This window comes from Dermacentor albipictus, chromosome 9, assembly GCF_038994185.2.
Source record: "Dermacentor albipictus isolate Rhodes 1998 colony chromosome 9, USDA_Dalb.pri_finalv2, whole genome shotgun sequence".
NCBI lineage: Eukaryota > Metazoa > Arthropoda > Arachnida > Ixodida > Ixodidae > Dermacentor > Dermacentor albipictus.
In genome coordinates, this window is record NC_091829.1 from 4,708,560 (window position 1) to 4,731,631 (window position 23,072).

Below are 23,072 nucleotides of genomic sequence, written 5' to 3' on the forward strand. Positions count from 1 at the left end.
CTGCAACCATCGCTTCCTGTGTGTGCCAGACTTGTGTTGGGACATTGTTCTCGGCATGGACTTTTGAGTGCAAAAGGCATCTCTATACATGTAGCACTAAGTGAATGGACTATTGGCACCGAGCCGCAATGCATTGTGCCGTCTGCTAAGTGCGGCAGGGGCCCAGTCACACTGCTTGTAATAGAAGAAAATGGAGAGTCTTACCATATGCACACCCTCTTCAAAGAGGTTCTTGCAGCTCCTGATATAGGGAGTAGAATTCCAACCGAAGAGGGCAAGCACCGCATTGTAGCAACAAAACTACAACCAAGCATGAATGAAGTGCTTGACGACTTCAGCCCTTTGTTCACTACACTTCCTTGGCGCACCACCTTTGCTCAGCACTGCATAGACACAGGGGATAGTACGCCTGTGAGGGGCAAGCTCTGTCTAGTGAATGCTAAGAAGCAGAAAATCATTGAAGGCTGCTTACATGACCTCCCAGAGCAGGGTCTTATAAAGCAAAGCAGCAGCCCTTGGACTAGCACCCCAATGACTGTCGGGAAGAAGTCTGGAGGCTACCATCTTGCTGTAGACTAACGACCGTTGAATTCACGAACCAAAACACCTGCCTACCAATGCGTCGAGCGGATTGGCTACTAGCACAACTTGGCAGAGCTCAGTAGTTCTCAAGCTTTGATCTCTTCAAAGGGCTTTTCCAGATTCCTGTTTGCAATGCCAACATAATGAAAATGTCCTTCACCTGTCATCAGTGTACGTTTCAATTTGTAAGAATGCCCTTTGGGGCGGCAGGTGGCCCGAAAACTTTTCAAATCTTGATGGAATGAGTGCTACGGGAAATCAATCACCACTTTGCTATGGCACTTTTAGATGATGTGCTAGCCTACTCGGAGACACTTGAGAGTCATGTTGAGTTGGTGATGGAAGTACTGCAATGTATTGAAAGTGCTGGCCTTAGGATTAAACTGGACAAAATACAGGTGCATCATCAGTCCCTTATGTTCTTGGGCCACATCATCACCTGGGCAGTGTAGGCCAGATGAAGAAAATGTGCGTGCAGTGTCAGATTACCCAAGACCCAGCACAATCAAGCAGTTGCAAGCCTTCCTGGGGCTTGCTGGCTATTATAGGAACGTCATCCTGCACTTCTCACTGACAGTGCATCCCACTTACGGACATTTTGAAGAAGAATGAGCCATGGCAGTGGGCAGAGAGTCAAGTGCAGGCTTTTGCTGCACTCAAGCAATCATTAGCTCAGGCTGCAGTTATGAAATTTCGAAATCTAAACTGGCCTATTGCAGCTGAAACTGATGCAAGCTCTGTCGGCACTGCAGCAGTGCTACTGCAGGCTGGCCCTGATGGACTGCAGCCTGTTTCCTTCATTAGTGGGGTTTTTACAGAAGTTGAAAGCCATTATACTGTCCAGGAGTGGGAATACCTTGCAGTAGTGTGGGCAGTGGACAAGTCCAGGGCCTATCTTGAATTTCCCAAGTTTTAAGATTCACCGTGACCACTGGCCCTTGTTATGGCTGTTTAGCACCGACTATGCTTCTCCCAGGGTCAAGCATTGGGTCCTACGAGTGCAGGGCTTCAATTGCCAAATCAAGCACAGACGTGGACTGGCAAATATATCTCCAGATGCCTTGAGCAGAGCCCCTCTCCAGTGTGAGGACCACCCAAGTGACAGTATGCATGAGACACTGTTCAGCATTACTGCTCCAGAACCTGAAGCGAAAATTGCATGTGAGCAAGTAGCAGTAGCCTTGGAAGAGGACGCCACAATCTTAGGTGACACAGTACAGCTCATCTAAGAACATGCTCTTGATGGTTGCCTCAGAAAATTGAACACTGGGGTCCAAGTGGCTAGGCTCCCAAGCTCGGTCCCTGATTACCACAGAGACAACAGAACTGGAGTCAATCAGCCTGCTGGTTCAGCAAAGAGGCAACAAGAAAGTATCATGGCTACCTGATCACCTCTGACAACTGGCACTGAAGATGGCACATGGCCACCCATTGGCAGGCGATGCTGGATGTTTCAAAACCATGTGAAGTGTCTCAGCACGGTTCGTCTGGCTGGGTATGGGCATGTGGGTTGACATATCAAAGTACGTACAGTGCTGTGCTGTCTGTCAGTGAACAAAAGCTCGACGCCAGAAGCCTGAAGGCCTCATGTACAGACAGTAGGCCACAACTCCCATGGAAGAGCTTAGTGTCGGTATTGTTATGGGAAGGAAGAAGTGTGCGTCTATTTACAGATGGCTTTTAATGGCTGAGCCAACAAGCGTAGAGCAGCGATAATACTAAACTCTTCTTCGTCGTCTCCAAGACCGCCTTCAGCGTCCTCTTCTTCCCACATTACCGACTGTGACATCACCCCCGTCTTAAGCACTTTATTGGTGTGGCTCGTCAGTCTTAGAAAGGTAAGGTTTGAGACGGCTGATGTGGATGATGTCAGAGAGAGGTGAAGGCACCGTGGCATTCAACGGAGGCACTTCATATGTGACAGGGATCACCTGGCGAAGGATGCTGTATGAGCCATAGTATCGCGAGAGGAATTTCTCCGAAAGACCAACACGCCGAGTTGGATACCAAACTAGCACAAGAGCACCTGGTTCGTAGTTCACATCGTGATGGCGCTGGTCGTAACGGCACTTCTGGCGTGGTTGGGTCGCTGTGGATATGACATCCCGAGCGTACTCTGTCGGCGAGTCAAGTGTGGTCAAAAGGAGAGCTTCAAAAGGCAAAGTCGGCTCATGACCAAAGAGGAGATAGAGGGGTGAATAGCTAGCTCTGTCATGGCGTGGTGACTTGTAGGCGAACATGACAAATGGTAGAGCAATGTCCCAGTTGCGATGATCGGAGGAAACATACATTGCCAGCATGTCAGTTAATGTGCGGTTCAGGCGTTCGGTAAGACCGTTAGTTTGAGGTTGGTAAGTGGTAGTAAGTTTGTGTTTAGTAGCACATGACCGAAGTAGGTCGTCTATGACTTTGGCAAGAATGTATCTGCCGCGACCGGTGAGAAGTTGGCGAGGTGCACTGTGGTGCAAGATAATGTCGTAAAGCAAGAAATCAGCGACGTCTGCAGCGCAGCTGGTCGGTAGGGCTCTAGTAATGGCGCAGCGAGTTGTATAGTTCGTAGCGACGGCAATCCACCTATTTCCGTCATTATAGGGAATGGTCCGAGGAGATCAACGCCAACGCAAAAAAAATGGTCAGCCAATATATCCAAAGGCTGCAGCAGTCCAGCAGGAGGCACAGTTGGTCTTTTCCAGCGTTGACACGACTCACACGCGGCAACATAGCGCCGGACGGAGCGGTTGAGACGGGGCAAGAAAAACCGTTGCCGAATTCAGTCATAGGTCTGCGTGATGCCAAGGTGTCCAGCGGTGGGAACGTCATGCAGTTGCTGCAGTACAATCTGTCGCAGATGAGACGGAATGACGGTTAGGAGCTCGGGCCCATCGGGGTGCATGTTGCGGCGATATAGGATGCCATTTTGCAGTACGAACGAGAAGGGATGGGTCAGACGGATCAGAGAGCAGGCGTGCAATAATGGCGCGCAACGACTCATCGCGTCGTTGTTCAGCGCCAATGTCTTGCAAGGCAGAGAGCGAAATAATGCAGATCGGTGCGACATCCACTAAACCATCCGGTACATCGACGGGATGACGAGACAGGCAGTCAGCGTCCTGATGTAGATGACTTGTAGACCACAATGTATGTGTATTCCTGCAGCCGTAAGGCCCAGCGACCAAGGCGTCCGGTGGGATCCTTGAGGGAAGAAAGCCAACAAAGGGCGTGGTGGTCGGTTGTAACTGTAAATGGTCGACCATATATGTAGGGTCGGAACTTGCCCACTGCCCAAATGAGGGCGAGACACTCGCGCTCAGTAATTCAGTAATTGTGCTGAGCAGGAGAGAAGAGACGGCTGGCGTAGGCAATAATGCGGTCGTGCCTACATTGGCATTGAGCTAAAACTGCGCCAATGCCATAGCCACTGGCGTCAGTGCGGATTTCTGTCGGAGCGGAGGCGTCAAATTTGGCGAGAACAAGAGGTGTGGTGAGCGGCGTGATGAGCTGCGAGAAAGCAGACGCTTGTTCAGAGCCCCAACAGAAAGGAACATCCTTCTTCAGGAGGTCAGTCAGGGGACGGGCAACATGGGCGAAATTTTCCACAAACCTGCGGAAGTAAGAGCAAAGTCCAGTAAAGCTGTGAACATCTTTGTCACAAGTTGGTACGGGGAAATTCTGCACAGCATGAACTTTAGCGGGGTCGGGGCAAATGCCTGAAGAATCGATGAGGTGTCCGAGCATGGTTATTTGGCGGTGACCGAAGTGGAACTTGGACGAGTTGAGCTGCAAGACTGCGGTGCGAAAAACAGAAAGAACAGATGAAAGTCTTTCAAGATGAGTCGCAAAAGTTGAAGAGAATACGATGACGTCATCCAAGTAGCACAAACAGATGGGCCATTTCAAACTACGCAAGAGCATATCCATCATCCGTTCAAAGGTCGCCAGGGCATTGCACAAACCAAAAGGCATTACCCGAAACTGATATAGGCCGTCTGGTGTGACAAATGCGGTCCTTTCACGGTCCATTTCATCTATGGCAATTTGCCAATACCCAGAGCGAAGGTCTATAGATGAAAAATAAGTGGCACCGTGGAGACAATCCAGAGCATCGTCAATGCGGGGAAGTGGATATACATCTTTCTTGGTAATCGTGTTTAGATGACGATAGTCAATGCAGAATCACGAGCTTTTATCCTTCTTTTTTTACGAGAGCAACAGGGGACGCTCACGGGCTGGAAGAGTGTTCAATAATCCCTTTGGCAAGCATCTTGTCAACCTCGCTCTGAAAAACTTGTCACGCGGAGGGTGACACCCGGTATGAGCGTCGGCGAACAGATGCTGCTTCGCCAGTATTTATACGATGCTTCACGACCACAGTTTGACACAAAGGGTGATCGTTCAGGTTGAAAATGTCGGAGTAGGACTCGAGGAGGCCATGGAGCTTTGCGGTTTGTTGGATTGAGACGTCCGGTGCAATCATCTTTGTAAAGTCGTCGGTCGGGGCTGATACAGGAGGTGCAGAATGAGCATTGGTCGAAAACGGCGCAACAGATAGAGCAGAAATGTGGCACTCGTGCGTCGGTGACAACATGGCAAGAGACATGCCTCGAGAAAGTACTTGCGGGCACTGTCCGAAATTTAGGATGAGAAGACATGTCTGACTGTCCGCAACAGAAACGATGTTGTGAGAGAAGGAGAAATTGTGAGAAAGTAGGACTGAAGTCGCGGGAGTAAGGACATAGTCTCCGTCAGGTACAGGTGGGCAGGCTAAAACAGGGATGCAGGTTGCTGCAAGAGATGGCAGACGTATAAAATCCACGGAACAAAGCTGAGTCGGAGCTTGATCAGGAAGGTCAATGGGAACAGGTAGGGGTAGGTCAAGTTGTACAACACCGGCGGAACAGTCAATCAGAGCAGAATGGGCGGCCAAAAAGTCGAATCCAAGGATCACATTGTGAGGGCAACGTTCGAGCACACTAAACAAAACAGACGTGTGGCAATCGGCGACACTGACACGAGCAGTACACATTCCAAGCACAGCCGGAGTTCCACCATCGGCGACCTGGAGCAGTCGAGTCGGAGTAGGAGTAAGGACTTTCTTCAAGCGCGTTCGAAGCTCCGCACTCATGATGGAAATTTGGGCTCCAGTGTCGATGAGTGCTGTAACAGGCAAACCATCCACGTCCACGTCCAGCAGGTTCCGATTGGCAGGCAGGGTCAGCAGAGGAATTTTAGACCAGTGTTCTAGAGCAGCGTCACCTCCAGGAACTGCCCCAGTTAGTTTCCCGTTGGAGAACGGTGACGGTAAGCTGGGGATGGAGAGCGACGCAGCTGGGGAGAACGGGAGCGGCGACTATGTGGTGATGGCGAGCCGCTGGTCGCGGTGGCTCGAGCGTTGTCAGGTGCATCTCCAACCTCGGTGGAGAGTGATGGCGGGCGAGGATTCAGTGGAGAGCGGCGGTAGGCGGGAAAGCTTGGTCAAGAGTGGGCTGGCCAGGTACTTCGACAGTGGCGAGAGATGTGGCCCACACGTCCACAGTAAAAGCAGATGGGTCTATTGTCATATGTGCACCATCCAGCTGGATTGCGATAGCTTGCATATGGACCGTATGGGCTCTGGTGAACATGGGCAGAGGCAGCAGACGAAGTAAAGTCAAGACGGCTGGCGGAGCAGATGGATGGAAGACCCACATTGGCAAGTTCTTGAATGATCGACTGAATGAGTGACACAAGGGGCTGGGAATCGTCAAAGCACTGCGTCACTGGCGTGGCAGGAGATGCTGCTTTGATTTCTCGCTGAATGATACGTACGACGCTCTCGCAGGAGGTGGGCTCATGCGGTGGTCAAATGTCTTCACACATTGATGAAGCTGCAGTATTAAGTAGACGCGTAAACTGTTGAACTATGCAGTGACTCTTCGCGTCTTCAAAGCGACAACATTCGTTATTGTTATGTTCTTGTAAACAAGCAGGTTAAATGCGTCGTCCGCGATGCCTTTTAAAACGTGGCTGACGTTGCCTGCCTCTGCCATATTGTTGTCCACTTTGCGGCAAAGAGCGAGGATGTCCTGGATATACGGCACGTAAGATTCAGTGGGCGTCTGTACACGGGTCCCAAGGTCCTTCTTCGCAGCATGTTGGCAACCGACGGGCTTGCCGAACAAATCTCTAAGCTTCTGTTTGCACTGGTCCCAACTCGTAATCTCTTCTTCGTGTGTTTCGAACCAGACCCGTGCTGTTTTCTTGAGGTAGAATATTATATTAGCCAGCATAAGCATGTTATCCCACCTGTTGTGTCAGCTGACCCATTCGTGATTCTGTAACCAGTCATCGACGTCAACGTTGCCAATGCCGGAAAACATGCCAGGGACACGAGGCTGGGCCAGGATGACCATTGGCGGCGACAACATGGCTATGGTTGAACTCTCTACTTCGGATGACACGGCGGCCAGGTTACATCCACTGCAGAGCTCCGTCTTGCGCAAGTGATTACCCAGCACTTCCACCAATTATGTTACGGGAAGGAAGAAGCGTGCGTCTATTTACAGATGGCTTTTAATGGCTGAGCCAACAAGCGTAGAGCAGCGATAATACTAAACTCTTCATCGTCTGCTTGACCACCATCAGCATCCTCTTCCAACATTACCGACTGTGACAATATTATCGGCCCTGGCCCGATAATATTGTGCAGTAATAGTGTGATAATAAAGGGAATCATACTTCTCTTTGAAATTTTCATAGAAACCAATACAGTTAAGCCTCGATATAACGAACTCCAATAACACAAAATTCTCGATATAACGAAGTGTTTAACTTGTGATAACCTATTGTCCATAGAACACCATGTATTTAGAACCTCAACATAACAAAGTGTGTTTGTATGCGATTTCAATGTAACAAAATTTTGTTTCCACCACAAAGGAATGCCGAGACAATAAATGGAAACTTCCGTGGATGCTGATGGCCAAAGGATTGAATTACAAGCGTCGGCTTGCAAACATACCTCTGAACTTGTGCGTGGCGCGACAAAAGCGAACGTCGCACTGGAGCCGCATCATGTTCCGTATAAAGTCCAAGTACGATAAGATCCTTTCGCCGCCTGCGCACTTTGTGCTTTAGGTGTGAGTGAAAGTGGGCAAGGGTGAGACAAGAAAGATTGTGGCTTCCATGTGCCACTTTCCCGTGCGAGCAAAGGGAAAAAGGCAGAAGGGAGCGCGGGCAAGGGATGGGGGTAAGTTGGCACTTGCTTCGCGATTTCTGCCGCACGTCTCGTCCGTGGCTGGGCATGCCTGTAAGCGCGGCTGAATGCACACACAGCCACACACCCTGCTTTAGAGGTAATCTGCCATGTGTGTGAGGCGTAGGCAAGCCGAGATGGCATGGCATCATGTTAGCTGCTTGTTAGCAATCTTGAGTTTTGGTGACTCATTGGAGCGAGAGGCAGACCTTCGCTCCCCACTGCCAGCGCTTTTCATGATAGCATTGTCCCAGTGCGTGTGACGCTATCAGCTGCGAGGGCAGAGTGCAAGCGAAAGTGTGGCTGGTAATTCGTACCGCTGATGTGAAGATATTTTAGACGTGGCATGAAACCTCATCATTCATTGCTGACTCCCAAATTGATCAAAATAAATTGTTTTCTCATTGAAATTAGCTTTTTTCGATTGCCCGATAATTCTGAAAATTCTGCGGCCCCTTTTCTTGTAAGAAAAATTGATCGACAACTGTACATACTTGCATAAAAGGTGGAATTTCAATCCAATGAAATTTCGATATAAAGAAGTAAATTACCGATTTTACCTACTTCGTTATATTGAGGTCTAGCTGTATATCTAAAATTTTCTTTCATTGAAGCAAAAATATTTTATAAATGAATATAATAGGTCTCTTCTTAGTTCATGAAAAAGATTTGCTGATAATTTTGAACCAATTAAGCCAGAACCTGGCGGCACAAGATGCTGCCAATAACCCACCCAATACAGCAAATAAAACACTCCTGTGTGGTGTTGGTTTCCTGGCAGTGTGCCAAACTGGCCACATTCTAACACTGCCACCTCACCACTACCATCTTGCACTCTACGCACACAACATGCTGCGCCTTGATTGAGAGGGTCACATACCATTGCATGGGTTGGAGCACGTGGAGGAAGCTTCCCTGCTTAGCTGCAACTGGGATAAACTATTGAACATACAATCAAGGAGTGCTTTATGTCCTAGGACTGTATTAATATTATGAGAAATTTTGTCTTCTGTTTTTTTTACGCTTTATCATTGACTTAGTTGAAGCCATGCACAAGGTGTATACCAAATTGACATTTTCAAATTCTCTATGTTTTCCAGGTTTTCGTTGAGCGACACGGAACTTTATTTTATGTCAAGACAGGCTGAACACCCCAATGCCCAATGCTGTAACTCTCAAGTAAGTATTTAAAATAATAATGATAGTAATAATAATAAAAACTTAATCCAGTTTGAATTGTAAGGAGTAGTGTTTACTTTATTCAAAAAAGAAAACTGAAGGTAAGGGATAGTAAAATGCACAGCAAATAAAATATCTTCAAAAAAGAAAAATGATTAAGCTCATTGTAAATCGTGTAGAATGTTTTCAAATACGAATAAACAGAAATGCATACAGAAGCAAATATTTTCGAAAATGAGCTATTTCTGTCAAGTGATAGCAAGATCATCGGTATTAGGCTCGAACTTTGTCCCAACTGAGATATTCCCAGTAGTTGGAAAGTCAACCTAAACTGTCCTCACATACTCTTAGTCCATGCACAAAGCCTCTGTTTTGTGTTTCACTACTTTCAAAAGTTTATGTTGGATTGGATGAGGGTCACCTGCATCTTTGCCTCAGCCAACACTGCTTTTTGAGAGCTCAAGCTCCTTCAAAGAAGAGGCGGCACAGTTCTCTTTCCGATCATTCCGCAATGCAACGGTCATTTCTGTTGTTGTCCTCATTCCGCCGTGCGTTCCGCCATGCGTTCGCCCCATGGACCATTTAAGCATTCTCTTGGTCAGTTGCAACGTCAACTTCCAATTTTTCGTACTCCCTAGGGGCCATGAAAACATTCGAAAAATCAAATCAGGCAGTGAGAAAAAAATATCATCATCATCATCATCATATTTTATGTCCACTACAGGACAAAGGCCTCTCCTCATGAACTCCAATTGCCCCTGTCCTGCGCCAACCAATTCCAACTGGCACCCACAAATTTCCTAATTTCGTTGCACCACCTAGTATTCTGTCATCCTCTACTGCGCTTCTCTTTTTTTGGTACCCATTCTATCACCCTAATGGTCCAACAGTTATCTACTCTACGCATTACATGACCTGCCCAGCACCATTTTTTTTCTCTTCATGTCAATCAGAATGTCGTCTATACCCGTTTGCTCTCCGATCCAAACTGCTCTCTTTCTGTTTCTTAAAGTTATGCCTAGCATTATTCGTTCCATCGCTCTTTGGCAGTCAACTTGTTCTCAAGCTTCTTTGTCAGTCTCCAAGTCTCTGCCCCATATGTCAGCACCAGTAAAATGCACTGATTGTACACCTTCCTTTTCAATGATAATGGTAAGCTTCCAGTCAGGAGCTCACAATATCTGCCATATGCAATCCAACCCATTTTTATTCTTCTGTGAATTTCCTTCTCATGGTCAGGGTTCCCTGTGATTAGTTGACCTAGGTAAACATACTCCTTCACAGACTCTAGAGGCTGACTGGCGATCCTGAATTCTGGTTCCCTTGCCCTGTTATTCATCATTATCTTTGTCTACTGCATATTAATCTTCAGCCCCCCTCTTACACTCTCTCTGTTAAGGTCCTCAATCATTTGTTGTAACTCTTCTGCAATGTTGCTGAATGGAACAATGTCATCAGCAAACCGAAGGTTGCTGAGGTATTCACCATCAATCGTTAGTCCTAAACCTTACCAGTCTAATAGCTTGAATATTTCTTCCAAGCATGCAGTGAATAGCATTGGAGAGATTGTGTTTCCTTGTCTGACTCCTTTTTTTTATAGGTATCTTCCTACTTTTCTCCTGTAGAATTAAGGTGGCTGTGGAATTTCTGTAGATATTTTCCAAGGTATTTAAGTAGGTGGTCTGTACTTCTTGAGTACACAATGCCTCTATGACTGCTGGTATCTCTACTGAATCAAATGCTTTTTTGTAATCTATGAAAGCCATATAGAGGGGCTTATTGTACTCTGCGGATTTCTCGATAACCTGATTAATGACATGGATGTCATCCATCGTAGAGAATCCTTTCCTGAAGCCCACCTGTTTCCTTGGTTGACTAAAGTCCAGTGTTGCTCTTATCCCATTGGAGATTACTTTGGTAAATATCTTATATAATACTGGGAGTAAGCTAATAGGCCTATTTTTTCAGTTCTTCAATGTCTCCCTTTTTGTGGATTAGTATAATGTAGGCGTGTTTTTTACTGCCTTTAAGGGCTCTAATTTTCACAGGCACTTCCAAAACGCTCTGAAGGCCTGCCAGTACACATGTTAGACATATTGGTGCTCGTACTGTGACAGGAGATGGCGGGTGAACGCATGTATAATTATGGAATGCTTACTGTGTCCCACGCCAATTTCCACTTCCTAATCTTGGTATGCTTCACCGCAATACTTCACATATGCTATTCCGCTTAACATTGCTGTAGTGAGGCGAAGCTGACTTTGGGAAACTGGCATTATGCAACTTTCCGTGCTTTCGAGCTTCAAAGCCATTGGCAGGGATTGCAAAGGTGGAGTCAGCGCCATTTCTGACAGCGGTGAATTCTTTCAATGAAAAACACAGCACGGAATGGCAAGAACCTTAACAGCGAACGTCAAAGTAGCTAAGCCTAGCGTTGCCGCGGTGGTGGCTATGGCTGCTAGCAGATCTATGTGCGAGAGCACTGATTTGAGTCTTCGAGATAATCAAAAGGGCGGTGTTGGCTTTGATTAATGCCGTTTCGGACCTGTGGTCCTGGCAAAATGTCCGGAAAATCGGACAGTGAAGGGTTGTTGCGTCTAAAATTACAGACGTTCTTATACAATGACTCTATGGGGCAAGTGGCGGTGCCACGAAGCCATCCGCATTATCGGGCATTTCACAAAAATAAGGTGTCCGGAAAATCAGTCGTCAAATGTACATTCGCTACCAGGCTTCTTGCTGCTCGGTGCCATGTTTTTCATTGAAAGAATTTGCTGCTGTCAGAAATCGCGCTGACTCCACCTTTGAAATCCCCGCCAATGGCTTCAAAGCTCGAAAGCACGAAAAGTTGCATAATGCCGGTTTCAGAAAGTCAGCTTCATCTCAATACAGAAATGTTACGCGGAGAAGCATACGCGAAGTATTGCAATGAAGCATACCAAGATTAGGAAGGGGGCAATTGTCGCGAGACACATTATGTATTCCTTTCGTTTCATTTCGTTCCATTTCACACGCATGCACCCGCTGTCTCCTGTCACATTATGAGCACCGATACGTCTAATAAGTGTACTGGCAGGCCTTCAGAGCTATTTCGGACGTGCCTGTGGCGAATTGAGCCCTTGGGGGAAGTAAAAAGCATGCATTAATATTTTCGGGCGTTTTCACGGTCCCTAGGAGTCCGAAAATTGGATGTTGACTGTATACACAGTAACAGTAGAAAGAAGTCCACTAATCGAAACACCCTTTTTGATTGATGTCAGCTATTGGCTAATAGCAGCCACACATTGAAATCTACTATATTACGAAATAAAGCTTCCAGAAAAGAGTGACAAGCAGTTTGTGTTGAAAAGTGAGTGTTTGAGAGAAAATTGTGACTTCACGCTCCATTTGTGAGCTTCGCATGCTGTGCAAGGCCGCAAAACTTTGCCGAGATGTTCACAGCAGCATATGCTATGTGCAAACTGTGTTTTTTTCACCAAGCCCAAGGGGTGATTCAGGGCCCTTTTAACAGACCAGAAAACATATTTATTTATCATAGTGAGACAGACCCCCAGTTATCACTGGGAGCAGGGTGATCAGTTCTGCTTATCATATGCGGATTTGATGGGAATTCCACCTTTGCAAAGTTCCTTGCATAAAGGCCGTTTATTTGGGTCGTAGAGCATCAGCAGCAAACGAGGCACCAGCAGGTAGGGCGTAGCCAGAGAGCAAACTGGGTATGAGCCACACGATGGCAACGGGGCTTTTCAGCCTGCTGATCTTCGTCACGATCACCCCCGGAATTGAAGAGTAGCCATCCTGGTGACCTAGGTAGAGGTGAGGGGATTGTGATACGGCTTCAGCTGGTCAGTGTGCACAGACTCTCGCCCCCAATGACACAGATCGGGAGATGGCGATATAGGTTTGACCATGTAATTAACTGGTGATGGTTGCACAACCACATGGTAAGGCCCGTGGTACTTCAGGAGGAGCTTGGATGAAAGGCCAGGAGGAGCAGCAACAGGTGGGACCCACAGCCACACGAGTGAGTCGATAAGGAAGGACTGAGGGGGTGGGCTGAGGTTATGATGCTCTTTTTGGCGGCACTGTTGAGCAGACATCAAAGAACAGGCCACTTGTCGGCATTTCTCCGCATACTGAGCGACCGTAGAAACAGGTGAGCATTCAGGAGGGTCCAGCTGGTACAAGAGAACCATATCAATGGTGCTGGAGTGATGGTGGCCGTAAAGCAGAAAGAATGGTAAGAATCTATTAGTGGCTTGAGAGGCAGTGTTACATACATATGTGATGAATGGAAGTACAAGATCCCAGTTCAAGCGGTCAGATGAAACATACATTGATAGAATGTCACCAAGAGTTCTATTGAATAGTTCTGTGGATCATAAGCAGAAGTAGCGCAGTGAACAACTTGGCATTCAGATAGGAGTGACTGCAGGATGTCCGAGAGGAATACGCGACTCTGATCGCTCAGCAGTTCATGAGGTGCGCCATGGCGGACCTCATGAATGAACGAGGCGACATCTTTTGCTGATGCGGCAGGCAAGGCGGTGGTTTCAGCATATCGTGTCAAATGATCTACGGCGACAACAATCGATCAGTTGCCAGCGCCAGTAGATGGAAGAGGCCCGTATAAATCAATGCTGCCACAGTCAAATGGCTGAGCTGGGCAGGGAAGTGGCTGGAGAGGTGCAGTGAAGAGATGTGGGACGTATTTGCGTTGTTGGCAGGCAATGCAGGAGCGTACGTATTTGTGGACAAAGTTGTACATCCACGGATCAGGGCAGATCAGAGTGAAAAGCGGAGCATAAATCATAATCAAAGGTGGTGGGGCACTACTAAGAGCCATGTGCAGCCGTCATTGTGGTAGGTATAAAAGTCCACCTCAGATGGTGAAATGCTGTGCCTGTCAGCATAATGCTCGATGTGCCGAAGCTGCCAGAGGATTTGACAAAAAATCCAATACCATGACGATCCACTGGTCTTTTCGTTGCTCCGAGGCCATATCCAGGATGTCAAGTGGTGAAATATCATGTCTGTAGGTAGAAGTACAGGCGTCTGAAGTAACTGGGAAGCGCGAGAGGGCATCGGTGTCGGAGTGTCTGTGTCCAGAGGGATAGACGACATGGATATCATATTCCTGGATTCGGAGGGCCCACTGAGCAAGGCAGCCCGACAGGTCTTTGAGGTTAGACAACTATCAAAAAGTATGATGATTCATGACCATGTCAAAAGGTCAACTGTAGAGATATGGGCCAAATTTCTGAAAAGCCCATACGATACTCAGGCACTCTTTTTCTGTTACTGAGTAATTGGCCTCAGGTTTTCTGAGGGCACAACTGGCATAAGCGACCATGTATTTAGCATTAGTGTTCTTAGGTTGTGCGAGCACAGCACCAAGGCTGACACCACTGGTGTCAGTGTGAAGTTCGGTAGGTGCGCTTAGATCAAAATGGCACAAGATGGGCAGAGACATGAGGAGGCAACGAAGAGTAGTAAAGGCATCATCAGAGGCTTCCGACCAGGTAGAAAGTTCATTGTCGCCTTGGAGAAATGGTTTAGTGGTGCAATCACAGTAGCGAAATTGCAAACGAAACGTCGAAAATAGGACCATCGGCCAATGAAACTGCGCAGTGCTTTCAAGTTAGTGGGCTTCGGGAATTCGGATACGGTGCGAAGTTCTGCAGGATCAAGAAGAATGCCTTCTTTGGAGACAATGTGGCCTAATATAGTCAGTTTTCGAACTGCAAATAAACACTTCTTTAAGTTAAGTTCAAGACCAGCATTCTGGAGACAGGTCAAAACTTGAAGTAAACAGTGAAGATGGAGCAGAAAAGCAGGGGAAAAGACAACGTCGTCGAGGTAGCAGAGACAAGTATGCCACTTCAGGCTATGCAGGATGTTGTCCATCATGTATTTAAAGGCGACAGGCATGTTGCACAGACCGAACAGCATTACAGTGAATCAGAAGTCGTCTAATGTTACAAACATGGTTTTAGAACAGTCAGCGTCAGTCATGGGCACCTGCCAGTAGCCAGAACGGAGATCTAAGGAGGCAAAAAACTCTGCTCCTTGCAAACAGTCAAGTGCGCCATTGATACGTGGCAATGGGTATACATCCTTTCGAGTAATCTTGTTAAGCCTTCATTTATCAACGCCAAATCGTATGGTGCTGTCTTTTTTTTTTAACTAGGACGATTGGTCATGCCCAGGGACAACTAGAAGGCTGGATGACACCATGTTTGACCATATTGTGCACCTGGTCATCGATAATGCATCTTTCAGTTGCCGATACACGGTAGGGACGCTGTCGAATGGGTGCATGGCTCCCATTGTCAATAGCATGCAAAAGAGTTGTCGTGCGGCCGAGTGATGTTGCTTGGCAGCCAAAGATGAAGAGAAGCCTTCGAACAAATGAAGAAGTTCGTTGCGCTGCGTCGTCGTAAGGGCACTGGCAATAGCTGGCGTAAAAGAATGCAGCAGTGGTGTCGTCCATCATGTCAAATATTGAAGGTGAGGCCACTGGCTCTGCTCTGCCAAGGCTTTCACAGCGGTGCGAAGTAATTGGTTCGGCTGATGGGTTTGACACGTGCATGAGGGATGCGCCAGTTTTGAACTTGAGGACAGCAAATGGCAGTGGTAGTAAACGGCGACAAACTAAGAGCTCAGATAAAGCGAAGAGTACTGTGCTGTCATCTACAGAGTCATAAGAGATACTGACACGAGCGGAAGACCAGGCAGGTATAATGGTGTTTTCTGAAACGGCGATTCTGTGACAAGGGCCCTTGTGGTCAGTGATAATATCGGTCGAAAACTGAAACAGCTCGATTTTAGCGTGGGCGTAGTCAATGATCACATGATGTGTGGAGAGAAAGTCCTAACCTACTATGACGTTGTGTGAACGTGATGGCAACATGATGTATTCTACAATATAAAGCACCTCCTGAATGATGACGCGATAGGTGAGGCGCCGGATGGCTCAATGTGCTGCGTGTTGGCAGTCTAAAGGGACAGTTCAGAAAGCGGCATCGTCACTTTTCCTATCTTGCAGCAAATACAGGAATCTATTGCAAAAAGTGCAGCGCCGGGGTCAACAAGTGCTACCGTCAATGTTCCTTCTATTGTGACTTCAATAACATTTTTTGGGGAAGTGTGAGGCCTTATACATTTCGCTGACACCGCAGTTCTCGCCTCCAGAACTGTGATATTTAGTTTTCCTGGCGCAAAGGGCTCCGCCGATGGTGCATAGGGGAAAGGGAGCGGCGGCCAAGAGAAGGTGAACGGCGAGCGGAGAATGCGGTCTCGACGGCAGGAGATTCAAATGTGTCCGAATAGTTGCGGCGTTGTTGGAAACGTGGCGCATATGGACGCACATTGTTGAGGACGTTCGGTGTAAGGAGGCGACAGTGACGTGCTACGTGTCCAGCACGGCCACAATAAAAACAAATCGGACGATTCTCTTCCATGCGCCAATGGTCTTGAGGTCATGCATACTGCACCACTGGCCGGGCAGGAGGGGATACGGGCGGGTGCAAAGGCGGGCGAGGGGGACTGTAGGTCTGTGGTGCAGGCCTCATAGCAACACTCAGAGCCTGCTGGAGAGAAGGTGAAATGCGGTCAGCTACCTGCTCCTTGATGACATATTGGAGAGCGGGCACCAACGGAGAACTCGACTGGCCATGTGTAAGTGGAATCAGAGAAAGCTGACAAGCCACCTCTTCAAAGACAAACTCCTTGATCTGTAGCAGCAGCGAAGTGTTATCAGGGGCAAAAGCCAAGCTTGACATTGAAGTGGCCTTAGAAGGAGATTGGCAGGTGGCTATGCATTGTTTGAGTAGTTTCTCGAAACTTTAACAGAGACTGACGAGTTCAGAGACTGTCGCCGGATTTTTCGCCAACAGCATTTGGAAGGCATCGTCTTCAATGCCTTTTAAGATATGGCGCATCTTTTCAGCATCAGCCATCGTGATCTCAACGCGGCTACAGAGGTCGACAAAATCTTCCACATAACTGGTAAATGACTCCCTGCACTGTTGCGCACGATGACATAAACGTTGCTTGGCGCGAAGCTTGCGAACGGCGGGGCACTCGAGTACCTCCATCAGGTAAGTTTTTCAGGCCGTCAACATCGTGAGATCACATTCGTGGTTGCGGTGCCACACGCTGGCGACACCGCTCAAATAAAATGACAGGTAATTCAGTTTTTTGGTGTCGTCCCAGTGGTTGTGGATTCTCACTCGGTCGTAGTCAGTGAGCCAGTCATCTACGTCATGGTCTTCGGTACCGCTGAAGGTGGGTGGGTCGCGTTGACGCAACGAGCCAGGGCAGCGGGTTGTGGTTGTGGTGGTCCTTGTTCCGGCATAATGAAGAAGGGCTGCAGTGTCCAAGTGTGAAGTTCCAGATTTCCTGTTGTACCCAGCAGCTCCACCAATTGTAAAGGGGGTTTATTCAGGTCGTAGAGCAGGAGCGACAAACGCAGCACCAGCAGTTGGGGCACAGCCAGAGAGCGAACTGGGCACTAGCCTCGTGATGGCAACGAGGCTTTTCAGCCTGCCAACCTTCTTCTTCAGACTTGCAAAGTTCTCCATTTGCCTGTCACAAGTTTTGAGGGTTTGTTTGCACTGAAGCTTTTTTGAAAGTGTATTTTGATATGAATTCTTGCAGTAGTGAGTCATGTATCATACCCATAGCTCTGATTGGAAATAAGATAAGCTACTGAAAAGTTAATGTAGTAACCTGCACTTTCAATTTTAGTAGCTTCAAAGAAGAGTTTGCTGTACCATTTCTTTCTTATCAACAAATGGCATCCTTGCTTGCTTTGTTCGCCAAGAGAAGAAATGAGAACATCCAGCCTATACAGAAACTACAGCTAGGTTTATCTTCCACCTCTCAGAGCCGGTTTGACCCCCACATCGTCACATCACTTGCCAGCTTTCCTGTTGATTCTATATTAATGCATTATAATCAGCATAGCAGATGCACTTTTGGGGGCTCATATATATCAGGTGGCTGTATTATTGCAAGTGCACTCATTCTAATTTCTTAAACTCTTTACCAGTGTGTTCTAACACTGAATCATCCACCATTTTGTTTTATTTATTTTTCTTGAGAGTTTCGTCCTACAAGTCCAAGCGCATCCTCAGCTTATCTCCGATATGTCTTCGCGGCAATCAAGCATTGTCGGCACTTATGGCGTCAGCCGGCATAACCAGTTTGAGACACATGAGCGAAATTGGTGCACACTTCACTGACCCCCACATGTCCTGACAACCATGAATGGCTTTGGCAACACTCCAAGGGTCAGATGTTGTACACCTACATAAATATCAAGACATGTGAATGTGGGAACAGCCTTAGCTCAATTGGTAGAGCATCACATGCGTAATGCAAAAAATCTGGGTATGGCTCCCACCGAGGGCAAGATGTTTTTTCGGCCACTTTCATTTCCTTATTTTATCATTTCCACATCTTGATTAATATGAATAATTTCCCCTGTGCTTTCCTTGGCGTTATTACCTGTTGGCTTCATATGGTTGTGACTAACGAAAATCAGGCCCCTTGGCTCCTTGTCTTCTTCTCAGTAAATAATGATGTTTTAGGGAGTTCAAGCACAACAAATTTTGATTCGAAATTTAAGATGGAATACTACTCCTTGTGGTGGTGAAGTGGCTATGGCATTACGCTGCTAAGCTCAAAGGCACAGGATCAAATCCTGGCCGCCGCGGCTGCATTTCTATGGGGGCGAATTGCAAAAATGCCCGTATACCGTGCATTGGGTGCACATTAAAGAACCCCAAGTAATCAAAATTAATCCGGAGTCCATCACTACGGCATGCCTCATAATCATATTGTGGTTTAGGCACATAAAACCCCTAAATTTAGTTAACTTTTTTTTATATGGAACAAAAAGCAATAAGCACAAAGTCCTATACTGAAGTTGATTGGCTAAATATGCAGGTCACTTTGCTGTCATTTCATAATGCAAGTAGTATTATAATCAATCATGATGACCAGTTCTCGGACACATTTTTCTCACCAGTGATTTAACAAAATAAGCCACCTCCTAGTAGAATGTTCCAAGTGTACCTCTATTCAAAAAAGCCAAATATTTAAATACATTCCTTGATTGAAGTATTTTGCCTGCCCTTTTGGGCATCCCCACCGCTCACTAACTTTCTCTTGAGCGGTCTCCAGCAGCTGCCAGGCCTAGTGCACTGGCAACCACATTTATTACTGCACCTCCAGAAGGAGTGGCACTCACCTGAAGAGCCAGGGCAAGCAAAAGGTGGTCACGGCCTGTGCCAGTCAGCCCGCTTGCAGCATTTACAACCATCATGACAAAGTGTGGACTGTGACCTGCACACCAATACAAGGGACTCTCTCTATGCATGAACATTAACCACTTGCTGCTGTGTTCAACAGCCTGAAAAAATGCGGTAGACAATAGACAAATCACTGCACAAAATGTCAATGATTTACTTTACACACAGTTCCACAGCTGAACTACATGCCACACAGAAAGCTCTGAAAACTGTGGAGATGGATTTGCACACGGCTTACCCTATGAGCGACAATGAAGAAAGGGCACGACGCCCCTCCACTTCGTAACGCAACAAAGGCAGAGTTCATCGACTCTCCGACATGGAGCAGAGAAGACCCCAGCATCAGATCGCCAACAAACGCAAGTTTATTAACTCAAGATGGAACACAGTAAAGCAGTCACAGCACTTACGGGCAAAGGCTCACCACAAGACCGATCTGAGTATGCGCAGCTGCTGCGCTAGGGCTCGCCGGGTAGCAGTCCACCAAGCTTGAGAACATAAAGTCGCAGGAGCAAAGGTCCCATGTAACCAACTCATTGCGGGCCTGTGAGCATCTGCTGCGGCGATGAAGTGCTCAGCAGAAGAGAGCTCAGACAGAGAAGGTGCCCGGGGCCCAAAAATAAAAATGGTTGAGTCATAACTGGCTACTTGCGAACACACCTCAAATCATGCGCTGTGTGACCAAGAGCCACTGCAGAAGTGGAGCAGTGTTATGTTCTGTAGAAAGTCCAAGTGCAATAAGATCCTATCGCACCCTGCATGCAGTTTGCTTTAGGTGTGAGGGAAAGCACGCAAGGGTGAGCCAAGAGGGATGGTGGCTTGATGAGTGCAGTCTTCCCACGTGAGCAAGGGGAGAGGGGGGGAGTGAGCTTGCAGCAACGCAATCAAGTGCGTGTGGAAGGAGGGGAAAGAAGTGGGGGTGCACGTTGGCACAAGTCTCCTTTTGTAGCACGGCCGCCATAGCTTGGCATGGCTGTCTGCTTGGCTGAGCGCATACGTAGCCCAAGCACCTTATTTTAGAGGTAATCTGCCCCATGAGCAAAGATTGGGCGAGCTGCGATGACATGGCATCATGCATGCCAACTTTCTATGTGTTTATTACTGGAGGTTGCGTAATTTTGACTTTCAGGCATGTGTTCAAGCGAGAGAAGCATTCAATCCCTGCTGCCAGCACTTTTCATGATAGCGTCATCCCACAACGGGCGACACTATTAGCTGTGATGAATGAGCGGATGCAAAAGCGCAGCTGGCTTCACTTCGTACCACTGTTGTGAAGATATTGCCGACACGGCATGAAATCGTATCTGTCATCGCCAATTAAATTCAACAAAATGATTTGTTTGCTCATTCAAATTTGCTTTTTCCGATTGCCCGATAATTCATAAAATGTTGCGGGCTCTTCAGCACAAGAAAAACTCATTGGCGACTATACTTATTTACATAAAAGTTCAAATTTAAATGTGACAAAATATCAATATAGCATAGCAAACTGTCAACTACACCGCCTTCGTTATTTTGAAATTTAACTGTATATGCGTGGTGTAGGGACGCTCGACTCTCACACATGATCTTGTTTTCCCCACATGGCTCTCAAGTCTCCTGTAATCTGGCTTCTCCACGTAGCTAAGTGCCGGTGGCGGTCGGTGTGGTGGCAGATTAGTATGAGAGATGGTGCGAGTGTTGCGCTGCTCACACCACCTAATGGCGGGGTTACTCGGGCGCAAAGGGGTTAGCCTGTTCCTTTTTCTATTGGGGTCAGCGGCATGCATGGTCGTCTCACGTTGGCGACATATTGTCTCACGTTGGCCGATCCTCTGACCGCCAAAAAAGCTTTGGAGCAGCTCTGCGAGCAGAAAATTCAGACCATTGGAGCAGGTTTGGAGCATGAACTGCCCATTTTGGAGCACTAAATACGCTAAAGGTCAGTATGAATGAAATACAAGCATACAAGGAAAAGGTGTTCCTTATTTGACTTTGCAGAATACTATCAGGTTACAGCAGATCAATTCTGTGGAAGCCAGCAAGGCGAGCAAAAAACCCGACTGTAACATAAAGCTACGGAGAAAACCCATATGTATGTTTCTCAGGAACTGCCATTAATTTACATACCTGATGTGCCAAATAAATGGGGTCAAGAAAAAAAATAACTGAAGGCTTTCCGTGAACAGTGCCCATTCAATGTTGATAGGCTTATGTTAATGCTAGCCGAGTTGTTGTTGTTGCTGTTGTTTTTCATTGTGAACAAACAACTAATATTTAGTTTTAATGAACTAAAAATTATTACCTTACTTGTGCAATAAGGTGTCCATGCAAAGGTTGTGGAATATCTTGAGAAATTACCAATAACCGCGTATATAGCGACCTAGGTCTTGTGTTGCCCTTTTGCCGACCAAAAAAAAAAAAAAGCCTGCGAATATATATATTTTTCTAATCCACATGGCCACGTATCCCCACAAGATACCCATGTGGTCCTTATCCCCATGTGGTCTAAGATGTAAATGTCATCATCAGTGCATTGTGCATATTACAAACATGCAAAACTGGTTCACGGTCTTGTAACGGTTCAAAAAGCAAACTGTTACAAGATTGCGCTACTTCGTGTTTGATAGGGAGCGAAGATGTTTGTCAAAAACTGTTGACATGGTGAGAAAAACGCGCACCCGCTTGTCCCCAGTGTCTCTATATGACGAGGTGTGTATAAAGATTGATGCAATCTTTGGTGCACAGAAGAGTTGTCATGATTATAGTGGTTTTTTGTTTGTTTGTTTGTTTTTTACCTTTTGTTTATTTCAAGGGCTTTCTTTCTCATTAAAAAGCCTTTGCGAATACTAGGTTGTTTCAAATGCTGCTATCGGTCATTTCTCAATGTCATCCCCAACTTCTTAATTGGCATCTCATCGATTAGGTAAATTCAGAAATTGAGCTACACATTCGTGCACAGTTAACGAGAGATAGTCACAGTGGCCACTATGAACCACACTAATCAAGGTACAGTGAATGCCATATGCGTATGCCCTTAGGTAATTTTTAATTCTCGGCGACTTCCAGTTAAGATAGCAGAATACTGCAGAATAAATGTGAAGTACTGGTCATTGCACGTTTGCCAGTATTTCCCACAACGCTTGCCGAGAAAAAGCTCCAAGATATTTTTAAAAACAATAAAGGGATAAAAATGTTCACTGGCTTTCCAGTCTGCTTTGTCTACCAATAGAGTCAAATTTCGATATAATGAACCATGTGGGGCCACTGAAAATCATTTCTTATTCTGAAAGGTCGTTATAGTGAAAGCCCCAAAATTAACCAATCCGCCCATCAACCCATCAGTTCATAAGTTGTCACCGTTTGAGCTATCCACAAAAACGTTGCTGTGGGCTCTCGGCCTGCACTGTTGCTATTTTCCATAGATTCTGCTGTCACGCACCACCGAAGTACTGTATACTAACAGTGACATGTGCAAAGCATATGCTGATGCTGAGAAAACTACTGACAAAAAAGAAGCTCCATGTTGCCTCCAAAGCACAATGTTTCTTGTTTGTTTTTCACATTCCTTGCCGTGGACACTGCAACCGTCTCATTTGAGGCGGACACCTGAACTATTACTCCAAAGTGCAAGCGCATGTAAACGACACCGCCCGGAAAATGCAAAGTGCGACCGTGTGGCATCCTCGCGAGTATTGGGGTTACATTTCTCCGTGCGCGCAGCTAGTACACTGACTATGAGCTAGTATGGCTGCAGAAAGAAGCACAAAAGAAAGAGGCAT

General features: G+C 46.8%; 1 protein-coding gene across 7 annotated transcripts in view; it reads right to left on the reverse strand.

Annotated features, from left to right (window-relative positions):
* Nucleotides 1–23,072, reverse strand: part of LOC135906106 (GTP-binding protein 2) — a 133,904-nt gene that overhangs the window by 62,290 nt on the left and 48,542 nt on the right. For all 7 annotated transcript variants that reach the window (XM_065437314.2, XM_065437315.2, XM_065437312.2 and 4 more), the window contains exon 6: nucleotides 19,251–19,345. In XM_065437314.2, the coding sequence (XP_065293386.1) occupies nucleotides 19,251–19,345 (95 nt within the window). The remainder of the gene's footprint in view (nucleotides 1–19,250; nucleotides 19,346–23,072) is intronic.